General features: G+C 26.0%; 3 protein-coding genes across 3 annotated transcripts; 2 read left to right on the top strand and 1 right to left on the bottom strand.

Annotated features, from left to right (window-relative positions):
* Window positions 1-791: 791 nt before the first annotated feature.
* MKS88_004555 (uncharacterized protein) lies at window positions 792-8,331 on the top strand (the record flags this gene model as incomplete). The annotated part of the gene is made up of 18 exons (XM_067217740.1): window positions 792-840; window positions 1,033-1,098; window positions 1,260-1,355; window positions 1,452-1,527; window positions 1,683-1,957; window positions 2,148-2,360; window positions 2,487-2,523; window positions 2,674-2,707; window positions 2,829-3,209; window positions 3,541-3,721; window positions 3,910-4,431; window positions 4,657-4,925; window positions 5,100-6,188; window positions 6,422-6,693; window positions 6,792-6,885; window positions 7,072-7,328; window positions 7,557-7,652; window positions 7,800-8,331. The coding sequence occupies 18 exons, from the start codon at window positions 792-794 to the stop codon at window positions 8,329-8,331; spliced, it is 4,539 nt and encodes a 1,512-aa protein (XP_067072138.1).
* Window positions 8,332-10,046: 1,715 nt separating this feature from the next.
* MKS88_004554 (gamma-tubulin complex component) lies at window positions 10,047-16,184 on the top strand (the record flags this gene model as incomplete). Its single annotated transcript, XM_067217739.1, has 1 exon — window positions 10,047-16,184. One exon carries the CDS (start codon window positions 10,047-10,049, stop codon window positions 16,182-16,184), a length of 6,138 nt encoding a protein of 2,045 aa, XP_067072137.1.
* Window positions 16,185-17,027: 843 nt separating this feature from the next.
* MKS88_004553 (NAD(P) transhydrogenase) lies at window positions 17,028-21,061 on the bottom strand (the record flags this gene model as incomplete). The annotated part of the gene is made up of 4 exons (XM_067217738.1): window positions 17,028-17,074; window positions 17,244-17,355; window positions 17,607-18,298; window positions 18,457-21,061. The coding sequence occupies 4 exons, from the start codon at window positions 21,059-21,061 to the stop codon at window positions 17,028-17,030; spliced, it is 3,456 nt and encodes a 1,151-aa protein (XP_067072136.1).
* Between the last annotated feature and the right edge of the window lie 53 nt (window positions 21,062-21,114).

Raw genomic sequence — 21,114 nt, 5'->3', positions numbered from 1 at the left:
TTAGGAATGAAAAAAAACAATTCATTTTTCCTTTTTAAAATTCCTCATATTTATAAAATAAACAGAAATATAAATTCATTTGAAATGAATATATTCTTTATTATTATGACTATAATTGTACAAAAACCCACACACAAAAAAAACAAAAACAAAAACAAAAACAAAAAATAATTATTGTATCAAACATATATTCTTTTTTAGGAATACATGTACAAATAAAACTTATGAGAAAAAGATAATGTTAATTTTTAATTAAAATTATTTTTCATTTTAATTTCCTTTTTTTTTAAAGATAATACATGTAAGTTTAAAGAATTTTATATCAGGCGCATCCCCCGAACTTTTTCTTTATTTTATGTTTTTATATGCTTAGTGTTGTGTTTATACATTAAAATTTTTTTTTTTTTCGTTTTTTACGTGCCCAAAAAAAAAAAAAAAAATGTATATGAAATACAAAATGAAGGAATTACAATGAATTAATCATTTTTCCTCAAATCAAATGTCTTTTATTTTACTTTTTAAGAATATATTCTTTGTTCTGTTTGGACATAAATTATGTTTAACGAAAGCTTCTTAATATTTTTATGCTAATTCCTATATTTATTTTGCCTTTTTGGCTAGTTCTTCAGCAAAAAATGTAAACATTTGTTTTCTTTCCTGCTTAATAAAATAAACATTTATATAATATGTCACATTTGATGATTCTATTTTTTTTTTTCTTGTTTCTTTTTTTGTTTTGTGCTTTCAGAACAAATCTTTTGTAAATGTATTGAAGATGATATAAATATAAGATGGCTAACCCCTTAAATGTAGTAAAAGACAGATTAACACACTTAAATGGTTAGCGCAAAATAATGAAAAGGAAATGGAAATGTTCACATAACAGTTATTATTAGCATAATAACGTATGGAAGTACATATATACATACGTGGGTTTGTATACATGCATGTATGCGTATTCCTGTTTCGCGAAAGTCAGTTTTGCTCTTAATTCAAAGGGAACTTTTTTTTTTTTTTAAATGTTCTATGCAGAATCATTTATAAATACTATCGAGCATCATGACACAAATCTCAATAATGAAAAAAAGCCCTTCGTAGGTTAAAAAATAATAGGATAGTAATTAGGAAAAAAAGAACAGAGACGTGTACGTATAAGCATACATACACATATATATATATATATATATATATATATATATATATATATATATATATATATATATATATATATAAACACTTTAACGGAACGTTCTTCTTAGACTCACGTGAGAGCACGAGGCCGAATGATGACATAAAAAAATTCTATAAAAATGGAAATGAATATATGAACAAATTTGATAATATAGAAAAAAGAGGTAACTGAAAAAATGCTTTTTTAATAAAATATATAACATTCTTAATATTTAAATGTTTTTTTTTTTTTTTTCTCCTTCCCCCTTTTAAATTATTAGAAGAAAAACCTGATGACCTTACATTTGTAACACCAGAAATCAACAATATATCAATAATCGACCCTTCTTACTTAAGGTTTGTATAGAATTATTTAGATTAATGGAAATGGAAGTTCCTACATCTTATGCATTGAAATATTTATTTGTATGTTTATATATATATATATATGTATATATATGCGTGTGTACTTGTGTGAAACCTCTTAAAATGTAAATTTCCAATTTTTATAGAGAAAAAAATTTTGAACATAGCGAAAAATACATAAATGTCAGTTTTGTTAATGATTTGATAAAAGTCTCTAAGGATGAGATACGATCAGGACAGAAAGATTTTTATGGTGGTAAATATAACTTTAATTATAATAGTCAAGATAAAAAAGCAAATTATGAGTTCATAAATGCAACAAACGAATACTACATAACAAAAAATGTAGAAGAGAAAATGGCAAACACAGGAATAACCACAGAAAACTTCTTCTCCGATAATAGCATGTTGCTATATGAAGGTTAGAAAGCATAGAGAAAAATATATGGAAATGGGAAAAATTATATCTTAAGAAATAAAAATTATATGATAGACGGGATGACTAAAATATATATGATAAATAAGATATATATAATAAATTAAATAAATGTTATATACATCATAAATGTTACAAATATATTCATGATAAATAATTTCGTTTTTCTTTTTAGATAGTATGAATAAGTGGAGCGATAAAAGCAGATACCTGTATTTTATTGACAAAGAAAAGGAAAATGATGGAGAAAAAAAAAAAAGCAAATTTAAAAATATTCACCTTAACGATTCACTTATATTAGATAGATATGAAAAAAGGGCTTATAAACAGGATGTTAGCAGTGATAAAGTGAAAATTGAAAATTTAATATTAGACGTCTTAAATAACAGTAAGTATATAAACACACTAAATATATGATTGTATAATTGCATGAATATGTAAATAATCTTAATTATTATAGAAAAAATCCTTATAGAATTTATATTTTATATTTAATTACCATAAATTTTTTCAGATTTTGACATTGATATGGAATCTGAAGAGCGCAAAATGTAATGCTTTAAAATATTTATATATTCTCTCCTTCATTTAAAAATTCCACTTTCATCAAGCATAAATTCGCGTTGACCTGCGTTGTTCATAGTATACATACATATATATATATTTGTACATTTTTTCCATATTCCTTTTTATTATTTTAGACCCAAAGAGACAGCTAAGAGCGATAAGTGTGAGGTATTAAGTAAAATAATAATAAACAAAAAAAAGCTACGTGAAAATATTTTAATATTCTGTAAAATACTGTTAAATAAGTATATCATTTTTTAACTCTCAATATATCTTCTAATTTATGTAGGATGTACATTTAGAAATTAAAAAGAAGGAAGAAAAATTAAATATTACGAAAAAAGAAAAGATTAAAGACACTAGAAATTGTAATTTAGATTACTTGCATTACCACAACTATTTTCAAGATGATGATTTAAACTTTTCAGAAAAATCGACATCAGATGATTCGGAACATAACAGCCATAAAAATAGCGCATCTGTAACTTATGTATTAGGAAATGAGGAAGAATATAAAATAAAGAACAACGTTAATAATTTATTAACTAAGGTTAAAAAGGATTTATGCGAAAAAGATCTATCCCAATTCATTCCTGAGAAATTTAACATGGACATATTTCTTCGTGATGGTCAAACAAACAGTGTATATGAAAGTGCCTCAGATGATAATGTAAATACGTACATGTATAAAATTGGAAAAGGAGATACATATGCATATATATGTGTATGCAGATTTATGCATGTCTATGTGGGCTTATATATATGTGTATGTGGGCTTATATATATGTGAATGTGGGTTTATATATATGTGTATGTGGACTTATATATATGTGTATGTGGGTTTATATATATGTGTATGAGGGATTATATATATGTGTATGTGGGTTTATATATATGTGTATGAGGGATTATATATATGTGTATGAGGGATTATATATATGTGTATATGGGCTTAAGAAGACTGGGGAAAACAGCTATGGATCTTTTTTTATAATTTTTAGGAGAGTGTTTTAATAGAAAGAAAAATATTATTGAGCGAAAAAAAGAGGAGAGAGGAAATGGAATTATTAGAGAAGTACAACTATGTAGACCATTTATATTCTCCTGGTTACTGTACGCACATTACTCAAAATTTAAGCGCAGGTTTTGGTAAAAAGAAATTTAACATTTATGAACTCAAGAGTAAGCTAAAAAATAAAAAAAAAAAAATAAAAAAAAAAAAAATAATAATAATAATAATACGCAAAATAAGAAGAATAAAAACACGTGAAATAATTTTCTACACCCCTTTTAGATATTTTATAGTAAGCTTCATGTATTCATATAATATACTGCATATTACATTTTGAATATTCTGTCCCTTTGGATAGGGAAAAAATTACACGATAAAATGAAGGAAGATATTATGGAAGAAAAGAAAATGAAAAAAGAAGAAGAGAATTTGAGAAAGCTGAGATTCGAAAATTTACAGTCATTTAATGAAAATTTAACTATGGATCATGATATATCTGTCCATAAGGATCATATTCCTTTAAGTAAAAAAAAGATTGTTAAAAGTTATAGTGACGCACAGAATAATTTGTTTATAGATGATGTTAATGAACATGAAGAGAGTTATAAAACGGATAGTTCTTTATCGTATGATAATATTGATAGTAGAAGTATAGCAAATTTAAAAAAAAAATATAAAGCAATGAAAAAGAGTAACAATGTTTTTGCAGGAGATTTAAGAAAATTAAAATTTTATATATGTCGTAAATTAAATAAAAAAAAATATTTTATCAAGCCCCAGAAAACAGTTAACCTGTCAAGGAAGAAAAAAGAGAACATTAAGAAAGTTATGCACATTTCGAAGCAAGGCGGATACAATTTACTGGCCAAATTACAGCAAGGTTGAATAGAATGGATGGGAAATAGATAACTGTGCACATATATATACATATATATATTTATATATAGACACACACACATACACATATATATGCATGCATACAGCTCAATAATGTCTTCCTTTTTCTCTTCGCGCGCTTGTACGGAGCTTCACATATACCCACACAACCATATACATGTGCCCCTATTTCATATATACGTATTTTTTTTTTTTTTTTAAATAAAAGATTTTGAAAACAACGAGGAGTCAGAAGAAGAGACGGACATATATGAAGAAAAGGACTTGTTTGATAACAGCGAAAGAAACACGGATGATTTTAAGAGCTCAGAATATACATATTCTTCATTAACTATTTCGTCTTATGAATACTTGAATATGCGTAATGTATATTATAACGATAATTCATATGAAAAAATATTTTATTACAATGACCCGAAAATGAATGTTACTTATCTGTGTGATAGGGTTGAATTTTTTCTGATTAATAACGACAAGGTCTGCAATTAAAACGGCAAAAAGAAAAAAATGAATATATATTTTTAAATTGAGAAATTGAGTGTGTTATAAAATTATGTGTGTTACATGCTTGTACACACGCATACATGTATACGTACACACACACGCGCACATACATAAACATACACGAACTACTTTTCTTCAACCCTGCAGAGAACGAACAAGGGGATATTATTCATGGAAATCCTCGTTTTCGACATACTATTTTACGAGAACAGCGATCTTATTGAAGAGAAGGCTTTGTTGTACTCTCTTCAGATTAACGAAAACACAATCGCAGAAATACAAAAGAAGGATAATGATATATATGAAATAATTTTAGAAACAATTAATAACGTTAAGGATAGAATTAATTGTTGCTTGTCAGGTAATAGGAGTCAGATAAACATACTTCTTAATAATATAAAGAGAAGAATATTATTAGATACATATATTAAATACGTAAGGTCTGCATCTTTTTGTGTTATTGAAAATGCAGTGAATTATTTTTTATTTGAAAGGAATATATTAAATTTAAAAAATGTCAAATACGATAAAAAGGCAGATACTATTATATGTTCCTATAACAAATATTTAACTAATATAAATAGCATTAACTTATCAAATAGAAATATGACAATTGAAGATTTATCGGAATTTTTATCTTTTTCAAATATTAAACAGTGTGATGTATTAAATTTAGCCAACAATCCATTGTTTTCTAACTTAATATTTAATAGAATTAAAAAGGACATGGACTACGTCATAAAGTTTTTTAAAAGTATTAAATTAAAAGAACTTATTTTAGATTTTATCAATTTTTCAAATCCATCTTCTGATTATTTTATTTCTGATTTATTGTTAAATACTGAGATATCTTTTTTAAGTTTAGTTAACTGTCAACTACGTAAAGACAACGTTGATAATTTAGTGAAATATATAAAGGAGAGAAAAACAAAATCTTTAATAAGTCCCATCAATTGTGTAAATGTTGAGTTTAATAAACTAACTTATTATGATATTCTATCCTTAACAAAGATATTATTCGAATTAAATAAGAGTTTTAAAATGTTGTATATATATGGAAATCTTATACAAACAGATATTTTTGATATATCATATGAATTTAAAAGAAAGAAATCATCCATTATAATGCAGAAATACTTTAAGCCTGTTCCAGACATTTTTCATTTTAATAATATTTATGAAATTAAAAAGTACTTTTCTTATAATTTAAGGGGAATTGCTGAACTGCTTGAAAATGTAAGCCAATTATGTCCAATCCAGCATACATATATATATATTAACCCAAATCCATACATACTCCTGCATATGTGCATATATAATTAATATATGCACTCAATGAATATGATCTCCTATCTATTTATAGTTCCAGCATTTAGTCCATCCATAACTGTTTCCCCATCATATCAGTTGCACATACTTATTGTGACTAAGCTTTTTTCTTTTCTTTTTTTTTATTTTCTTTCCTGCAGGATAAAAGTACTTCTGTTGTCTTTGAATTGTACTTCTGCTACTTGTATATAGAAAAACCTGAAGAAAAATTATACATAATTAAAAACATAACAATTAAAAAATTGAATAACGCGTGGATTTTGTTTATTGAGTGTATGCTTAATAAAAAGGAAACCAAAATTGAATTAAATTTGTTCAAAAATAATATCATCTTACTATTTAATAATATAGTAAAAAAAAGGTACATATACAATGAAAAAAGGGATATTCGAAAGAAATCAAAAAAGGAGAAGTAGCAATACGTTAAAAAAGTAGTAACAATACATTAAAAAAGGAGTAGTAACAATACATTAAAAAAACTTTTGTTTAATTTTCTTTTTTCTTTTGTAGCTTCCGTGGCGAGTTGTACTTTTACGAGCAAATGAAGAATAATAGAGAAATAAATGAGAATGTTTTGAATTATTTTGTTATGAGAAATGAAAGCGTAACTTAAAAAGAATTTTAAAAAAAATTTTCTTTTTTAAAAAAATTTCCAATTTGTAAATACAACATCGTTTGTATAAAATGTATACATACTAATGCATACATGCATATGTACATACATACATACATGTTCGCACATGCACACTCAAATATAATAACTGTATATTTGTTTTTTTTTAATTTCAAGGATATAAATTTTTATCATTACAATGTTACGCATGAAGAAATTCATTTTGTCTTGGACTTGTGCAAAAACAGTGTTGTAAAAAATATAAACTTTAGTTGCTGTTATTTAAGTAATGAAGATATTTTATATTTTAACTCTGTAAAAGATTATTCATATGACATAAAAGTTTACAAATTATCTTTAAGTAATAATTTAATTGATTCAAATTTACCCGTGGGAGAAATTATTGCATTTCTTTCGAATTTCACTATTTTTTTGTAAGTCTTGAGTATATATGCAGAAATACGTAAAAAATAAAGCTAAATAAAATAAAATACAGAAAGAAAATGGAAAAAATGAAAGTATAGTAGCATGAAGAATCCCGTAATGGGAACATACAAGCCCTTCATATAAAGATAAACATATGTATACGTTTGTGTACTTGTGTGTACGTACATATGTGTATATGCCTATATTCCATATATACATATTTTCACCGTTTTCAGCAATGTAAATTTAAGAGATCTGAACTTAGGGGGAAGTCCCTTAGTACATGAACTTTTTTTCTACCTTTTGAACGACACAAAGTGCAAAATTGTTAAGTAAGGAAAAAAAATATAATATAAATAATAAAATAGAGAAAAAAAAAAAAAAAAAAAAGTATGCAACACTGCAGAAATGGCTTGTACAGATGGTATACTATTTTTTTAATTTAATTTAATTTAATTTTTTTCTTTTTTTTTATTTAGCTTGGACAACTGCAAATTGACGAACACCTTTTTATTAAATGTCAACAAAAATATTAACAAATTAAATAAAAATACTTACTTAACTGTTTTGTCTTTGCAATGTAATTTGTTTAATAACAATAAAGGAATTATAACTTTTTTAAACAATATTATATCAAAATGCAGATCACTAGAAAAAATTAAATTATACTCTAATTATTTAAGTGCAGAAGATGCTAATACTATATTATTTAATTCAATAAACAAAGATATTATTTCATTCCAATGTACTTACGATTCATCAATGTCTGATAAAAATGAATTGGGAAAAACGAAAGTTACGAAATTAGCAAAAAATAAAATTAATAAAGATACTGAGTATAATGCTTATCTAACAGAAGTTGAACAAAAATTAATTGAGAATTTTTTTGAAAAACAACAAAACAAAGATAATAACAGTACACCGGAACAAAAGGAAGATTTTTTACTGAAAGGTCGTTACAATTTAACAGATTTAAAATCTAGAAATATTAAATATCATATTATGAAGTAAATATGAGTACTTCATTTTTTATTGATATCATTGAAATACATTAATATATATTTTTCTCCTATTACCTTCTGTTATATGCCCTGTAAATAATTACATTCAGAACATTTGAACAAGTTAATTCATTTTTTAGAATTTTTTTTTTTTGTTGTTGGCTAATTTTTTTTTATATATTCTTTTTCTTCATATGCTAAGAATTTTTTTTTTTTTTTTTTTTTCACTTTATTGTGTGTATAAGTAGTTTTCTTGTTCCTTTTTTTATTCATTTGTGAAATGTATTTTGTCGGTGCTAAACTAATGAGATATAAATAACAGCAGAATGTTTGTATAATATGAATATATATATATTGTAAAATCTTATTTTTCCTTTCTTGTGAAACCTTTAAATGTCACTAGTTGAATATATAAGTATGTACATATATAAACTTCTTAACCCCCAATATTGAATTTTGAGTATGTTCTTTTTCATTCCTTTTTATCACTTTTTTTTTTTTTTAATTTGTCATACTTGCTCTATTATCAGAATAAATATATAGAAAAATGTATATCCGCGTTTAACTTATCAATAATTTGGGGTATGTGTAAGATATTAATTGTTCATGTGACTTAAGCATATATTTGTATGCATCCATTTTCAGCGTGAAAAATTGTGAAAATATGATTTCTTTAATAAGGTATTTATAATATACGAAAAAAAAAAATTCTTTTTACGTATTTTTTTTCCCTCTTGCTGACTAACAATTTTGCTAAAAGTATAAATTAAGTTTAAACTTCTAATACGAAAGGGAAAAAAAAAAAAAAAAAAATATAAATAAAATTAAAATTAAAATCAAGTATTAAAACCAAATATAAAAATTAATAAAATGAAAAGCTTGAAGTGCATGACTCCTCTATGAATAATATTTTTATCGTTTTTCAATACTTGCAAAAATGAGTATGTATTTTTTTCTATTATTCGAAAGTGTGGTGTTGCTGATTAATAGCGTTTTAATTATAAATGAAAAGAAGTTAAAAAAATATAAAAAAATAGATATTAGTTTAAATAGTAATGATATTTTTGATAACATAAAATTGTTATTCTACACTATTAGAATATATTTTAAAATTCCTTTAATTTTTCTTAATTTGCTGTGTATTGTCGTTGAAATTTTATTTGGATAGTTTTGGCAATAATATATGTGTGTACATGTCATCGCGTGATATGTGTACACATATGTCCACTTCCGAAATCCTTAAATTTTTCTTGCTATACTTCATATTGTCACTGAAATTTTATTTAGGCATTTTGGACACTAATACATGTGTATATCTATGTTCATATAAAAAATGCCTATAGAAGATTATTTTTTTGACGTGTACTACTCGAATTAATTTAGACACTGTGTTCTGTGTTTGCGTGCATATCTTTTTAAGAAAAAGCAAAGTATAATGTATAAATTGCATGTCACCTTTAAAAGAATGAGTTTATTAAGAAGAAAAATGCTTTTTTCTGCATTCAGTTTATGCATAAACATATTTACCGCGTAAGGTATATACATACATACATACATACATACAAATATATATATATATTTATACTCATTTGTGTGTGTACGTTCATAAACCCATGAGCTCTAACTTAGAGTCCGTAAATTTAGATTTACGCAGTTTTACGCGGCAACTGCTGTTACCCGGTTTTTTTCCCCTGCTTCATGTACTACTTGCATGTTTAGGTAAATATGACATCTGCTTACATCAATGAAGTAAGAAAAAAGCAGAAAGAGTATTTAAGTTACTTATTCGGAAAGTTCGAACAGTATTGTAATGAAAAGGTTTTAAACAGTTTAATAAATAAGTCATTAAACGAAATTGCCTTATACCCTTTTCAAGATGTGAATGACAATGAAGTTGTGAATGATATTAATGAGTATATAAATGAGTTAACCATAAATGCAGAATATAAGAAGAAAGATATTTTTAAATATTTATGTGAACATTTTTTAAATGATAAGTTTTATATTTATAATGAAAAGGATAGATACGAGTTAAAGTTTATTATTTTAAAATTATTATTTTTAATAAGTGAAAGCTCGAAAATAGAAAATTCCCAAGTTATTGATTCCTTATATGGTAAATATTTTAACAATAAGAAGCAAAAAGAAGCGAATACGTTATTAAATATTAACGAACAAACAGCTTTAAAAGATATAAATAATTTTAATATTGAGGAAGAAAAAATATATCTGAACGAGTTATATGAAACGGATGATCAAAACACAAGATTTACTTCGTCGGGAGAAGAGGAAGAAGAAGAAGAAGAGAAGGACTATAATGCAAATAAAAGAGAAATAGTGAAAAATGAAAGAGATCAAAATGACAACCATTTAAATAATATATGTATTGAAGTAAATAATTATAAAGATAAACAAGAAGATACTAATACAGGATACAATTTTAACAGTTTTTATGAAGAGAAATATAGTTATTATGTTGATAATTATATGAAAAGTAAAAACGAATTAACATATGAAAATGTCATTAAAAAGATATGCGACTGTATTTACAAATATCCGCATTATAAAAATGTGAAGGATAAAGTAAAGGGCTCTAGGAATAATCTCTCAAGACATAATAATAAAAGTGTCTACGATTATGATGAATATGATGAATATGATGAATATGGTCAATATGGTCAATATGGTCAATACGGTGAATATAGAGAATATGCTGAACGTGATAAATATGGTAACGGCGATGAGCATGTTATGGCTTCTAAAAACCGAAATAGTAGATATTACAAAAATTACGGCATATATGATGATTATGAGAATGATAATAAGAAGCACCTCTACAGTAACAGTTTAAGTGAAACATCTGATGAAGATAATATACTCATAAGTTTAAAAAAAAGACAGAAAAAAAAAAAAAGCAAAGATTCCTTATTCACGTCCAGACCAAAAGAACAGTATTTTTTTAATAATATAAACTTGTTTGACGAAGAGAATTATGAAAACATAGAAAGTGATAGGAATATTATATACGAAACGGATATATATAATTTGCATAATGTATTTATGACTGATATAATGTATGATGAAAATGCAAAAGAAAAGGAAGATCGAGGAAGGGAGAATTTTGATATAACTGATAATAACTACAATAATGTAAATAACAGATATATTAGCAAAAAAGGAATAGGAGAAACAAATAAAACATCTGACACATTTGAAGCATTTGAGAAAAATATAATTAATGAAAACATGTATTACAGTTATTCGAATGAGGAAAATAACGATAGTAGAATACTAGCATACAAGTGGAACAGTACCACTGATAATGTACAAACCGAAAATTCGAATTATTACGACAAATTAATTGTCGAAGAAGGTAAGAATATGCATAATAACAGGAATAAAATTTTAAAGGGGGCATATATGACGAAGGAAAAAAGGAATAAAAAGAAGAAAAATACATTCTACGTAAGTGAAATATTTGTAATAAAAGAAATTTTAATGATATTATCTTTTAATTGTCCAATTAAATTTAAAGATGATTTTTTTTCAAATTTTTCTGATTTTTTATTTAACAGTGTAATGGATAAGAATAAAATAAAAGATGATTTCTTATTCTACATTGAAATAAAAAAAAAAATCAAAAAGAGGAATATAAATAGCAGCCAGATAAGCAATTATGATATTGTTAAATACCATGCAGTTATAAACAGAATGATGAAAGTTAAATTGTATAACATAAGAGGAAACACTTTTAAGAACTATTTAAAGAAAATGAAAAAAGTTAGCATAAAATTATTTTACTTGCACATTTTTATATTCCTTGTTCATAAATTTCGTAACTTTTTTTTTTTTTTACCTTGCAAGTTAAGGTATATTTTTAATTACATTATTTACATTAGGGAAAATGTTAACAATGATGAGAGTAAGAAAGGTTTTTTTTTCCATTTTGATCAAATTAGCATGATTAATAGTAGCAGATGTAGTAATAACAAATATAGTGATAACACCAACATGTTCTATCAAGGCAATTTTCTAGACTGTTTTATAAACTCATTGAAAAATATTTATTCTGAATGGACATGTATAGTAGATATACTTTACAATTATCACGCATTGCTAATATTAAGGCAGTACAACATTACCCCTATTAAGGACGAGCACATTTGGGAATTTATACAAGGCATACACAAAATAAGTATTATAGATTTTTTAAAGGTAGACGACTTTGTTAATTTGAAAAAAAAAAAAAAAAAAAGAAAAAAAAAAGGAAGATATGATAAGAGTGACGAGAACGACATATATGATAAAGATGATATATATGATAAAGACGGTATATATAATAATGATGATATATATTATAATGATAATGCACGTTTTAAAGACAACATATATTGTAAAGGTAGAATATATAGTAAAGATTGCATACATCACAATGATGAACATAAAGAGCAAAATGGAGAGCATAACAGGAAGGAAAACTTTGATAAAGACAATATATCAAGTTTCAGGTCACTCAGTTTGATACATCTATATTTTATGTTAAATAAATATTTATGTATGTGGAATAATTTATACGATTTTATCAATTATGTTTTATCCTATTTACTGTATAATATTAATATAAATGATTATATGTATTTTAATATGAACTATGACAATGCAAAAAAGTTTTGTGTCTGTTATGATATGATTTTATTATATTGGAGAAATTGCCAAATTATGAACAATAAGACTATGGAAAAAATATTTCGATATTTGTTGAATGATTTAAACATATATTATTCGAATCACATAAATACTTGGATAAAGAAAGGAGAAATTGATGATAAATTCAATGAGTTTTTTATATATTCTGAAAGCAACTACGACGAAGAACAATATGGAAACCATATGTTGTTTATTAAGAAACAAAATGATTTTATATTATGCCCAGAATTTTTTAACTCTTTCGTCTTTTTTCTAATAAGTTTAGGAAATAATATTAGACTGTATATGAAAATTAATAATGAAAAGAACAATATTGACTATATTGACTATTACTTAAAGGAACAAAAAAAAGAAAGACAAAGAACAAAATTGGAGGACAAGCATGACACAAATAGTACATTGCATCATCATTATTATTATTATAATTCCAATGATAATTATCCGTATTCATGCATGGATGAGACTGTTAATAATGATGCTTTGACGAACGATGAGTATACATTCCATGATTTCATTTTCTTTGAAGAAGGTGTAGATCTTTCAAAAAGGCTACATGAAAATACACTTAATTATTACTACAATATAGAGAATATAAAACAGGTTCATGGTACCTCACTAGATATAATATCAGAGTTTTTAAGAACAAATGGAAATAATAAAAAGGCGGGTTTGCCATATTTTAATAAAAATATTATGTCATTAAATGTGCCTTATGATATGTTTATTAAGAAATTTTTTCAAGAGCAATTTTTTAATTTTTATGTTAAAAGTAATCGTATATTTTTATGCAGTTTAATGAAATATTGCTATCTTTTAGAATACTTTTGTTGCTTGCGTAGTTTAGTATTTCTAGAAATTAGTGATTATATTTCACCATTCTTTGAATTTATTTTTAAACAAGTTTCTTCCCCTATTATTGATGAAAGAAATATGAACACCACATTTAGACAATGCATACTTCATAACAGTCGTCAGACATACCCCAGGATCAATAAAATAACAAATGATACTTACTCATGTCCCGCATTTTTGCATAAAAAGTTTATTATTCTCCATATGAAAATATTGCGATCTAAAGATACTGATTGTATGCATGAAAAAAATTACAGCGATAAAATAATTTTAAATTGTGTTAATGGAAGAAAGAATTTGAAAGAAACGCATAGAAATTACCTCTATAACGGAAAATGCACAAAAAAGACGAAGAAAAAAAATATTATGATAGGAGAATATAAAATTAACGAAAATTATGTAACGTCTACTTATTGTAACCATACTATGGGGAATAATTTGATAAGTAGTAATGTAGATGGGGAAAATCTTACTCATATGATACATATCACTCCTGATGTATTGTCAATGGATGGTAAGGTTGAAAGGGCTCCTATGAAGGAGCATAATAATTATCATCAAAATTTTGCAGAAGATGCAAACATTTGTAATAGTGGAACCCTGAAGAAGGGGAAAGAGAATTATAATAAGGAGAGGGAAAACAGGAATGATAGATATGATTATGAGAATAGTAGAATTGGCAGTCGTAGCAGTGGCAGTAGTAGAAATGGCAGTAGTAGAAATGGCAGTCGTAGCAGTGACAACTTTGTTGAGAGCAATGCAAAGTACGAAAATCCAAAGGAATCCTTATCGAAAAACTTAATAAATAATTTTTACAAAGAAGATATAATAAGTAGCATATTGAAAAAGTTTTATTTTAAACTAAAGGAAAATAAAATATATAATAACAACATAAATGTTATAAATTATAGAAATTTGATTATAGAAACCAATGGGGATCCTTTTATAAATTTGTTCTTTGATTCAAATTGTTTGGAAAAGTATTCAGCTATTTTTTCTTTTTTTTTAGAAATTAAAAAGTCCTTACATATATTAAATTTGGTTCACATATTTTATAAATATGTAAAAAACAAAAAAGTTATATGTTATGATAATTTTCATATTATTATTTGCTCATTATGTATTTTGAAGTATAAAATATACTTTTTTTTAAACACCATTTACACTTATTATCAATGGGTTTTAAGTTCCACTTGGAATAATTTTGTATACACATTATCAAAAGCCAAATCCTTGTGTCACATAAAAAATTATCATGAATTTTATATCAATTTTTTAATAGAAACATTGTTAGTTCCAATTTGTACGCATCATGAGGAGTTATATAACTTTTACGTGAATAATGATAATAAAAATAAGATGCCATATAAGCAATATGCAGATAAATTTTTTAACTATGCCATGAGTATAAAAAAAAAAAAAAAGGAAGATAACAAAGATGAGGAAGGTGGAGGAGATGAGGAAGATAAAGAAGAGGAGAAGCTACTCAAACACCCTACTTTATGCAGTACAAATATTGTCACCATATTATATAACAATCAGGACAAAAATAAAGCGCATAATAAGCAACAAAATCATGAGAAGAAAAGCCAGAATATAATTGGCGAAAAAAGCGATGACACTGATCAGGATATATTTTATAGGAAAAATATGAAGAAACGTGTAAATTCCTTTCCTCATAGTTCAATTGACAAAAAATTTTTATTAAATGAACTATTTTCTAACAACATTTTAAACTTATTATTCATACCTTCACAAATATACGAAATTTTGCAAAAACTGAGTAATTTATGTAAGATTAATTTTGACATAAATTTCGACAACTCTTATGACTATACTTTTGAGAAAGATAAAAAGGATGATTATGATGCGGTAGATGAGGAGGAAGAAGACGATGAAGAAGACGAAGAAGAAGACGAAGAAGAAGAAATAAAGAAAGTAAAAAATAAAATAATAAACGGTATTAATGACACGACAGGTGCTAGTAAAACGCACAAGGTAAACTTTGTGGATGATTTGAAACATTTAGAGAAAGAGCAACTAATGTTTTCTATAAAGAACGATATAAAAACACTTTCAAACATTTTCGAAATCCACTTTTCAGAGTTTATGTTGAAATTAAATATCATTTCTTTTAATGTAGAGGAAAACAGTTTTTTCGGACCAAATAAGGACTCGAAGCTATTTAACCACATAATTAGATTAGATAAAAATATTTTAAAAGAAGTTTCAATATTACAATATATGTTATCTTTTCAATCATTTAGTAATGACCCAAATGACACTACATACTGTCTACTTTGAATTTTTCCATAAATTAGTTTTATATAAACCACACTGATGCTTATTCAAGGTCTAATAATGGCTACGCACACGAGAAAAGTAAACTTTTGTATTTTTTAATACATATTACTTCTTTATTATTCCTCCACTTATCCGTATATTTCCTTCCTCATTTGTCCATTTTGTCATTCACCTACGCCTCCCTTTTTTTTTTTTTTTTTGTGATTTGTCTAAACTTATTCATAATTTTTTTATTTCCTTTCATTATTCATTTAATTTTTTTTTATGTTCTTTTAGAGAAACGACATCAACAAAAATTATATACATATACATATACATATATATATATATATATATATATATGTTTATATGCAGTGCAAACAAATAACCTTGTACAATCTTTTTGTAAGTATTGTGTAACATCTCTGCCCCCTTTTTGTATTTTTATTGTAACCCTTTCAAAACATTTTAATCTTTATAGAAAATTAAAAAATTTAAATGATACGTAGCGAATATAAATGCTTAATAATGCTTCATGTACACAGGGGAAAAAAAAAAAAATTATTTACGTAAATATTTTTATATTTAAACAAAGGAAATAAGTAAAAAAAAAAAAAAAAAAAAGGGAAAATGCACCACAGTAGCAAACTCCAAAAGGTATATATATCAAACGTTCAAAAAATAGTTAATTTGAATTATGAAAAATTTAAAGGAGTGACAGAAGTAGCAGTTCTTAATATGTATATATATAAGTATTTATATATTCAGTTACGTAAGTACAAGTGTGCATGTATGTACGCACATGCAAATGTATGCAATTAATAGTTGAATTAAAATTTAACAAAAAAAAATATTTTGTTCTTTTTATTTGAAAAACATATCGAGCATCCTTTTTGTGATGTAAAATCCACCTGAAAAAAAAAGGATAAGATGTAAATAGAAAAGTTTTATTTATTTATTTTTTTTTCTTTTATCATTGATATAACAAGCATGAATACGTTAACCCATATAGACATATATGAAAAATGTACGTTATTTTATAATAAATTGACGTATCTTAAGCAATATTTTAATTTATACCAGACAAATTCACAGCAGATAAAAAAGTGGCTATCATTGACAGTATGGAACTTAAGCTTTTGAAATCATTTCCATACTCAATCATGCTCCCTATAATTATAACTCCTGAAAGCTAAAAAAAATGAAAAATTTCTCGTGAGAGGGTTTGAATCTCCTTAAGCATGCACATAATCTCATATGAATGCCAATATAAAGATACAGATGCAAGGGCATATATGCATACAGATATACTAACGAGCACATCCCAACTAATTAGTGCATGCCTTCCCCTTGCAAAAATAAAAAAATATTTTTGCACTTTTCTCTCTTTCACTATTTCGTCTGTTCACTTTTTTCTTTTTTCTTTTTCCCCTTCTCTTTTACCGCGTTCGTAACGGACATCAGTGGGGTATGCAAGGATGGGGTGATTGACCACACACAGTAGTAACCAACAATTATGGACAGAGTAAATAAAAAAAATTGGTGCAAATCTGACTGTGAAAATATTGTTCCAGCTAGCAGTGTTATAAGTATTACGAACATAAGAGATATATAGAAGAATAGATCTGAGTCAATAAATTTATCTGTTAAACGTGCTCCATTAGGGTACTTAACTGTTTGTTTGTTTTTTGAATATGTAGAAGATGAATCTTCTGTATGGTCCTTTTGTTCACTTATGAAGACACTCTCACTCTTTATTAATTTATCGACTGATTTATCAGGTGAATATAATATATTTCCACCTTTAATAACAACTAATGATTTTATTATATCATTACTAATATCAACATTAAATTGTAACCCCCCACCCATCTCTTCTAATAAATTTATCATATTCATAGAAAACAAATCAGAGGCTTGCAATGGCATATTTCTTTCTATTTTATCTCTACCTAATACATACACACCATTAATAATAATGTTTTTATTTGATTGAGAACATTCGATATTTCCTCCCCAGTTATTTATCTTATCTCCAAATTCTGTACTTAAGTCAACAGCTACACTTCCTGCCTTCATTAACTTGATCATATCAGTAGTAACTAATTTTGGAGAAGTTGTTCCAGGATTAGATGCTGAACATATTAAAATATCACAACTTTTAATTATTTTTTTAAATAAATTTCTTTGTATGTGTAAATATTCTTCACTCAATAAGTTCGTATTCATATCTACATTTATTTTTTTTTTTTTTTTTCATCTTCATCCATTGGTATTTTTACAAATATCCCACCACAACTTTTCACTTCTTCCTCTGTTGATGATCTTGAATCGTATGAATACACAATAGCTCCCATGCTCTTTGCAGTTATAATTGCTTGTAAACCTGCGACCCCTGCTCCTATAACAAAGACCTTCGCGGGATTAATTTTCCCTGCTGCTGTGATAGAGGATTTACTAAATCTTGGTAAAGTAAAAAAAGATTCTATAACAGCTCTATATCCTTGTAAATTGCTCATAGAACTTCTAACATCTAATTTTTGTGCACGAGTAGATCTAGGTACTTCATCAATAGCTAGATAAGTAATATTATTCTTTTCTTTATTTTCTACAATTTGTTCTAACATCTTTTGGTTTATACTTGGCCAAAAGTAGCTAATTAATACAGTGTTATTTGGTATTTCATTAATAAAATTCTTTGTTGGTGGATCAACTTTTAATATGATATTACTCTGTTTAAAGATTATTTCTCTAGAGACTATTTCACCACCATATTTTTTGTACTGCTCATCATCTATTAGTATACTTGTTCCTATATCTTTTTCTACTAATATTCGAAATCCCATTCTTCTTAATTTTGGTATGAATTTGGGTGTTAGGGGGACAATAGACAGGTTAATATCTGCTTTTTCGATTTTTTCCTTACCTTGTTCTTTCTCACAAAGAATTTGTTCTCTCATATCATCTGTCTCTAATTTTATGTCATCCTTTACCAATCCTATTATTCTTCTAGCCATTGGATAGTTTTCCTCGTCTATATGTGCATCACCTAAACTTTGTGAACTCTCAGACAGGGAATGAAAAGAAAACATATCTGATTCTTGTTCAGCCATTTTTATATTATCTAATGAAACTTCAGGGTACTTGTGACTTACATAATCATTTAGAATACTTAATATTTGGTTAGTCAAATGTTTAGCATCTCCAAAAAGCATGTATGTATTGGGGAAATAAAACAGAGGATTGTCAATACATGAATAACCAGTATTTAAACTTCTTTTTAAAATAATTACTTGTTTAGCTTTCCATACATCAATAACAGGCATTCCATATATTTTACTGGATGGATCTAAGGAAGATGGATTAACAATATCATTAGCTCCAACAACTAAAACTATGTCTGCATTAGCTATGAATGAATTGATTTCATCCATTTCTTTAACAATATTATATGGTATATTAGCTTCTGCTAGTAGAACGTTTAAATGACCTGGCATTCTTCCAGCAACTGGATGTATAGCAAAATTCACATTTATCTTTCTTGTTTTTAATATGGTACAAATTTCGGCTAATTCTCTTTGACATTTACTAACAGCTGTACCATAGCCTGGGACAATAATAATATTTTTTGCATTGATTAGATTTTCAGCAACATATTTATGGGTAATTGAATTTACTGTATTTTTCTTTTTATTATTTGATATTACTTTATCTTGTATTGATTGACTATTAAACTCTTCATCGTCATCCCAACCACCTAATATAATATTGAATATATCTCTATTCATTCCTATACACATAATATATGACAAAATAGCTCCTGAAGAACCTATAAGTGATCCTGATATAATTAACAAATTGTTGTGAAGCAAAAAACCACTTATTGCTGTAGCAAAACCTGAATAAGAATTTAAGGCACTTATAACTACAGGCATATCTGCTCCACCTATAGATGCTATTAAATGAAATCCAAGAAACAATTCAACCAGAAAAGAAATATATAAACATATAGTCTTTAAGTAAACTAACGGAATAGTAATAAAATAATATCCAAGTATTATAAGAACAACAACACATATTATATTTACCAATTTTTTTATTTTCAATTTTAATGATTTACTATCTAAAATTCCACTTAATTTACCAGCTGCTACTAATGACCCAATAAAAGTTATTGCACCGATAAAAGTACCTAAAAATAGTTCTATTAAATGTATTTTACTCATTCCATACTTTTCAAAAGATTCAGAATGATATTTAGAAAATCCTACAAATAATGCAGCTAAACCAACAAAACTATGAAATAAAGCAACTAATTGTGGTAACTGAATCATACTAACATAATGAGCAATACACAATCCAATAATAATAGCTGGTATTACAATTAACAAAAATAATTCATATCTGAAACCGAACCCTACTTGACTGAAGGTTACCAGTATTGCTGCTACTATTCCTATAAAACCTAGTACATTTCCTCTTTTAGATGTTTTGTGGTCATTTAAACCTGTTAAACAGAGTATAAAACATAAGGAGGAAAACAAATAAACGGCATTTAATAAGGAAGGTACAAACGAATACGAAGATAACTCAGTCTGATCAGCATCCCATCCACTTGCGTTTCTTGCTTTCCCATATCTTTCATAATTTTTATTGTTTATCATGCTATAATCAATATTATTGTCTTCATTGTCCTTATGATTGCCTTTATTACTATTATTTGGGGGGAAATTGACAATAGGTAGTTTTATTTGAAAATTGTTACTATTATTGTTGTTGTTGTCTTCCTGATTATAATAATTTTTTAAACTGTTTCTCAAATTCAATTTGCAATTCGCTTTTTCCGCAATGAGTGAGTAAAAAGTAAAAATAAGTAGCCCCAGTATTGTTCTCCTCATTTTTGTCCTAACTTTTACGGAACTTTAAGACAAAAAAAAAAAAAAAATACACA

The sequence above is a fragment of the Plasmodium brasilianum genome, chromosome 12 (assembly GCF_023973825.1).
Source record: "Plasmodium brasilianum strain Bolivian I chromosome 12, whole genome shotgun sequence".
Taxonomy (NCBI): Eukaryota; Apicomplexa; class Aconoidasida; order Haemosporida; family Plasmodiidae; genus Plasmodium; species Plasmodium brasilianum.
Note: the sequence above shows the minus strand (reverse complement) of the source record. Positions and strands in the feature narration are given on the sequence as shown.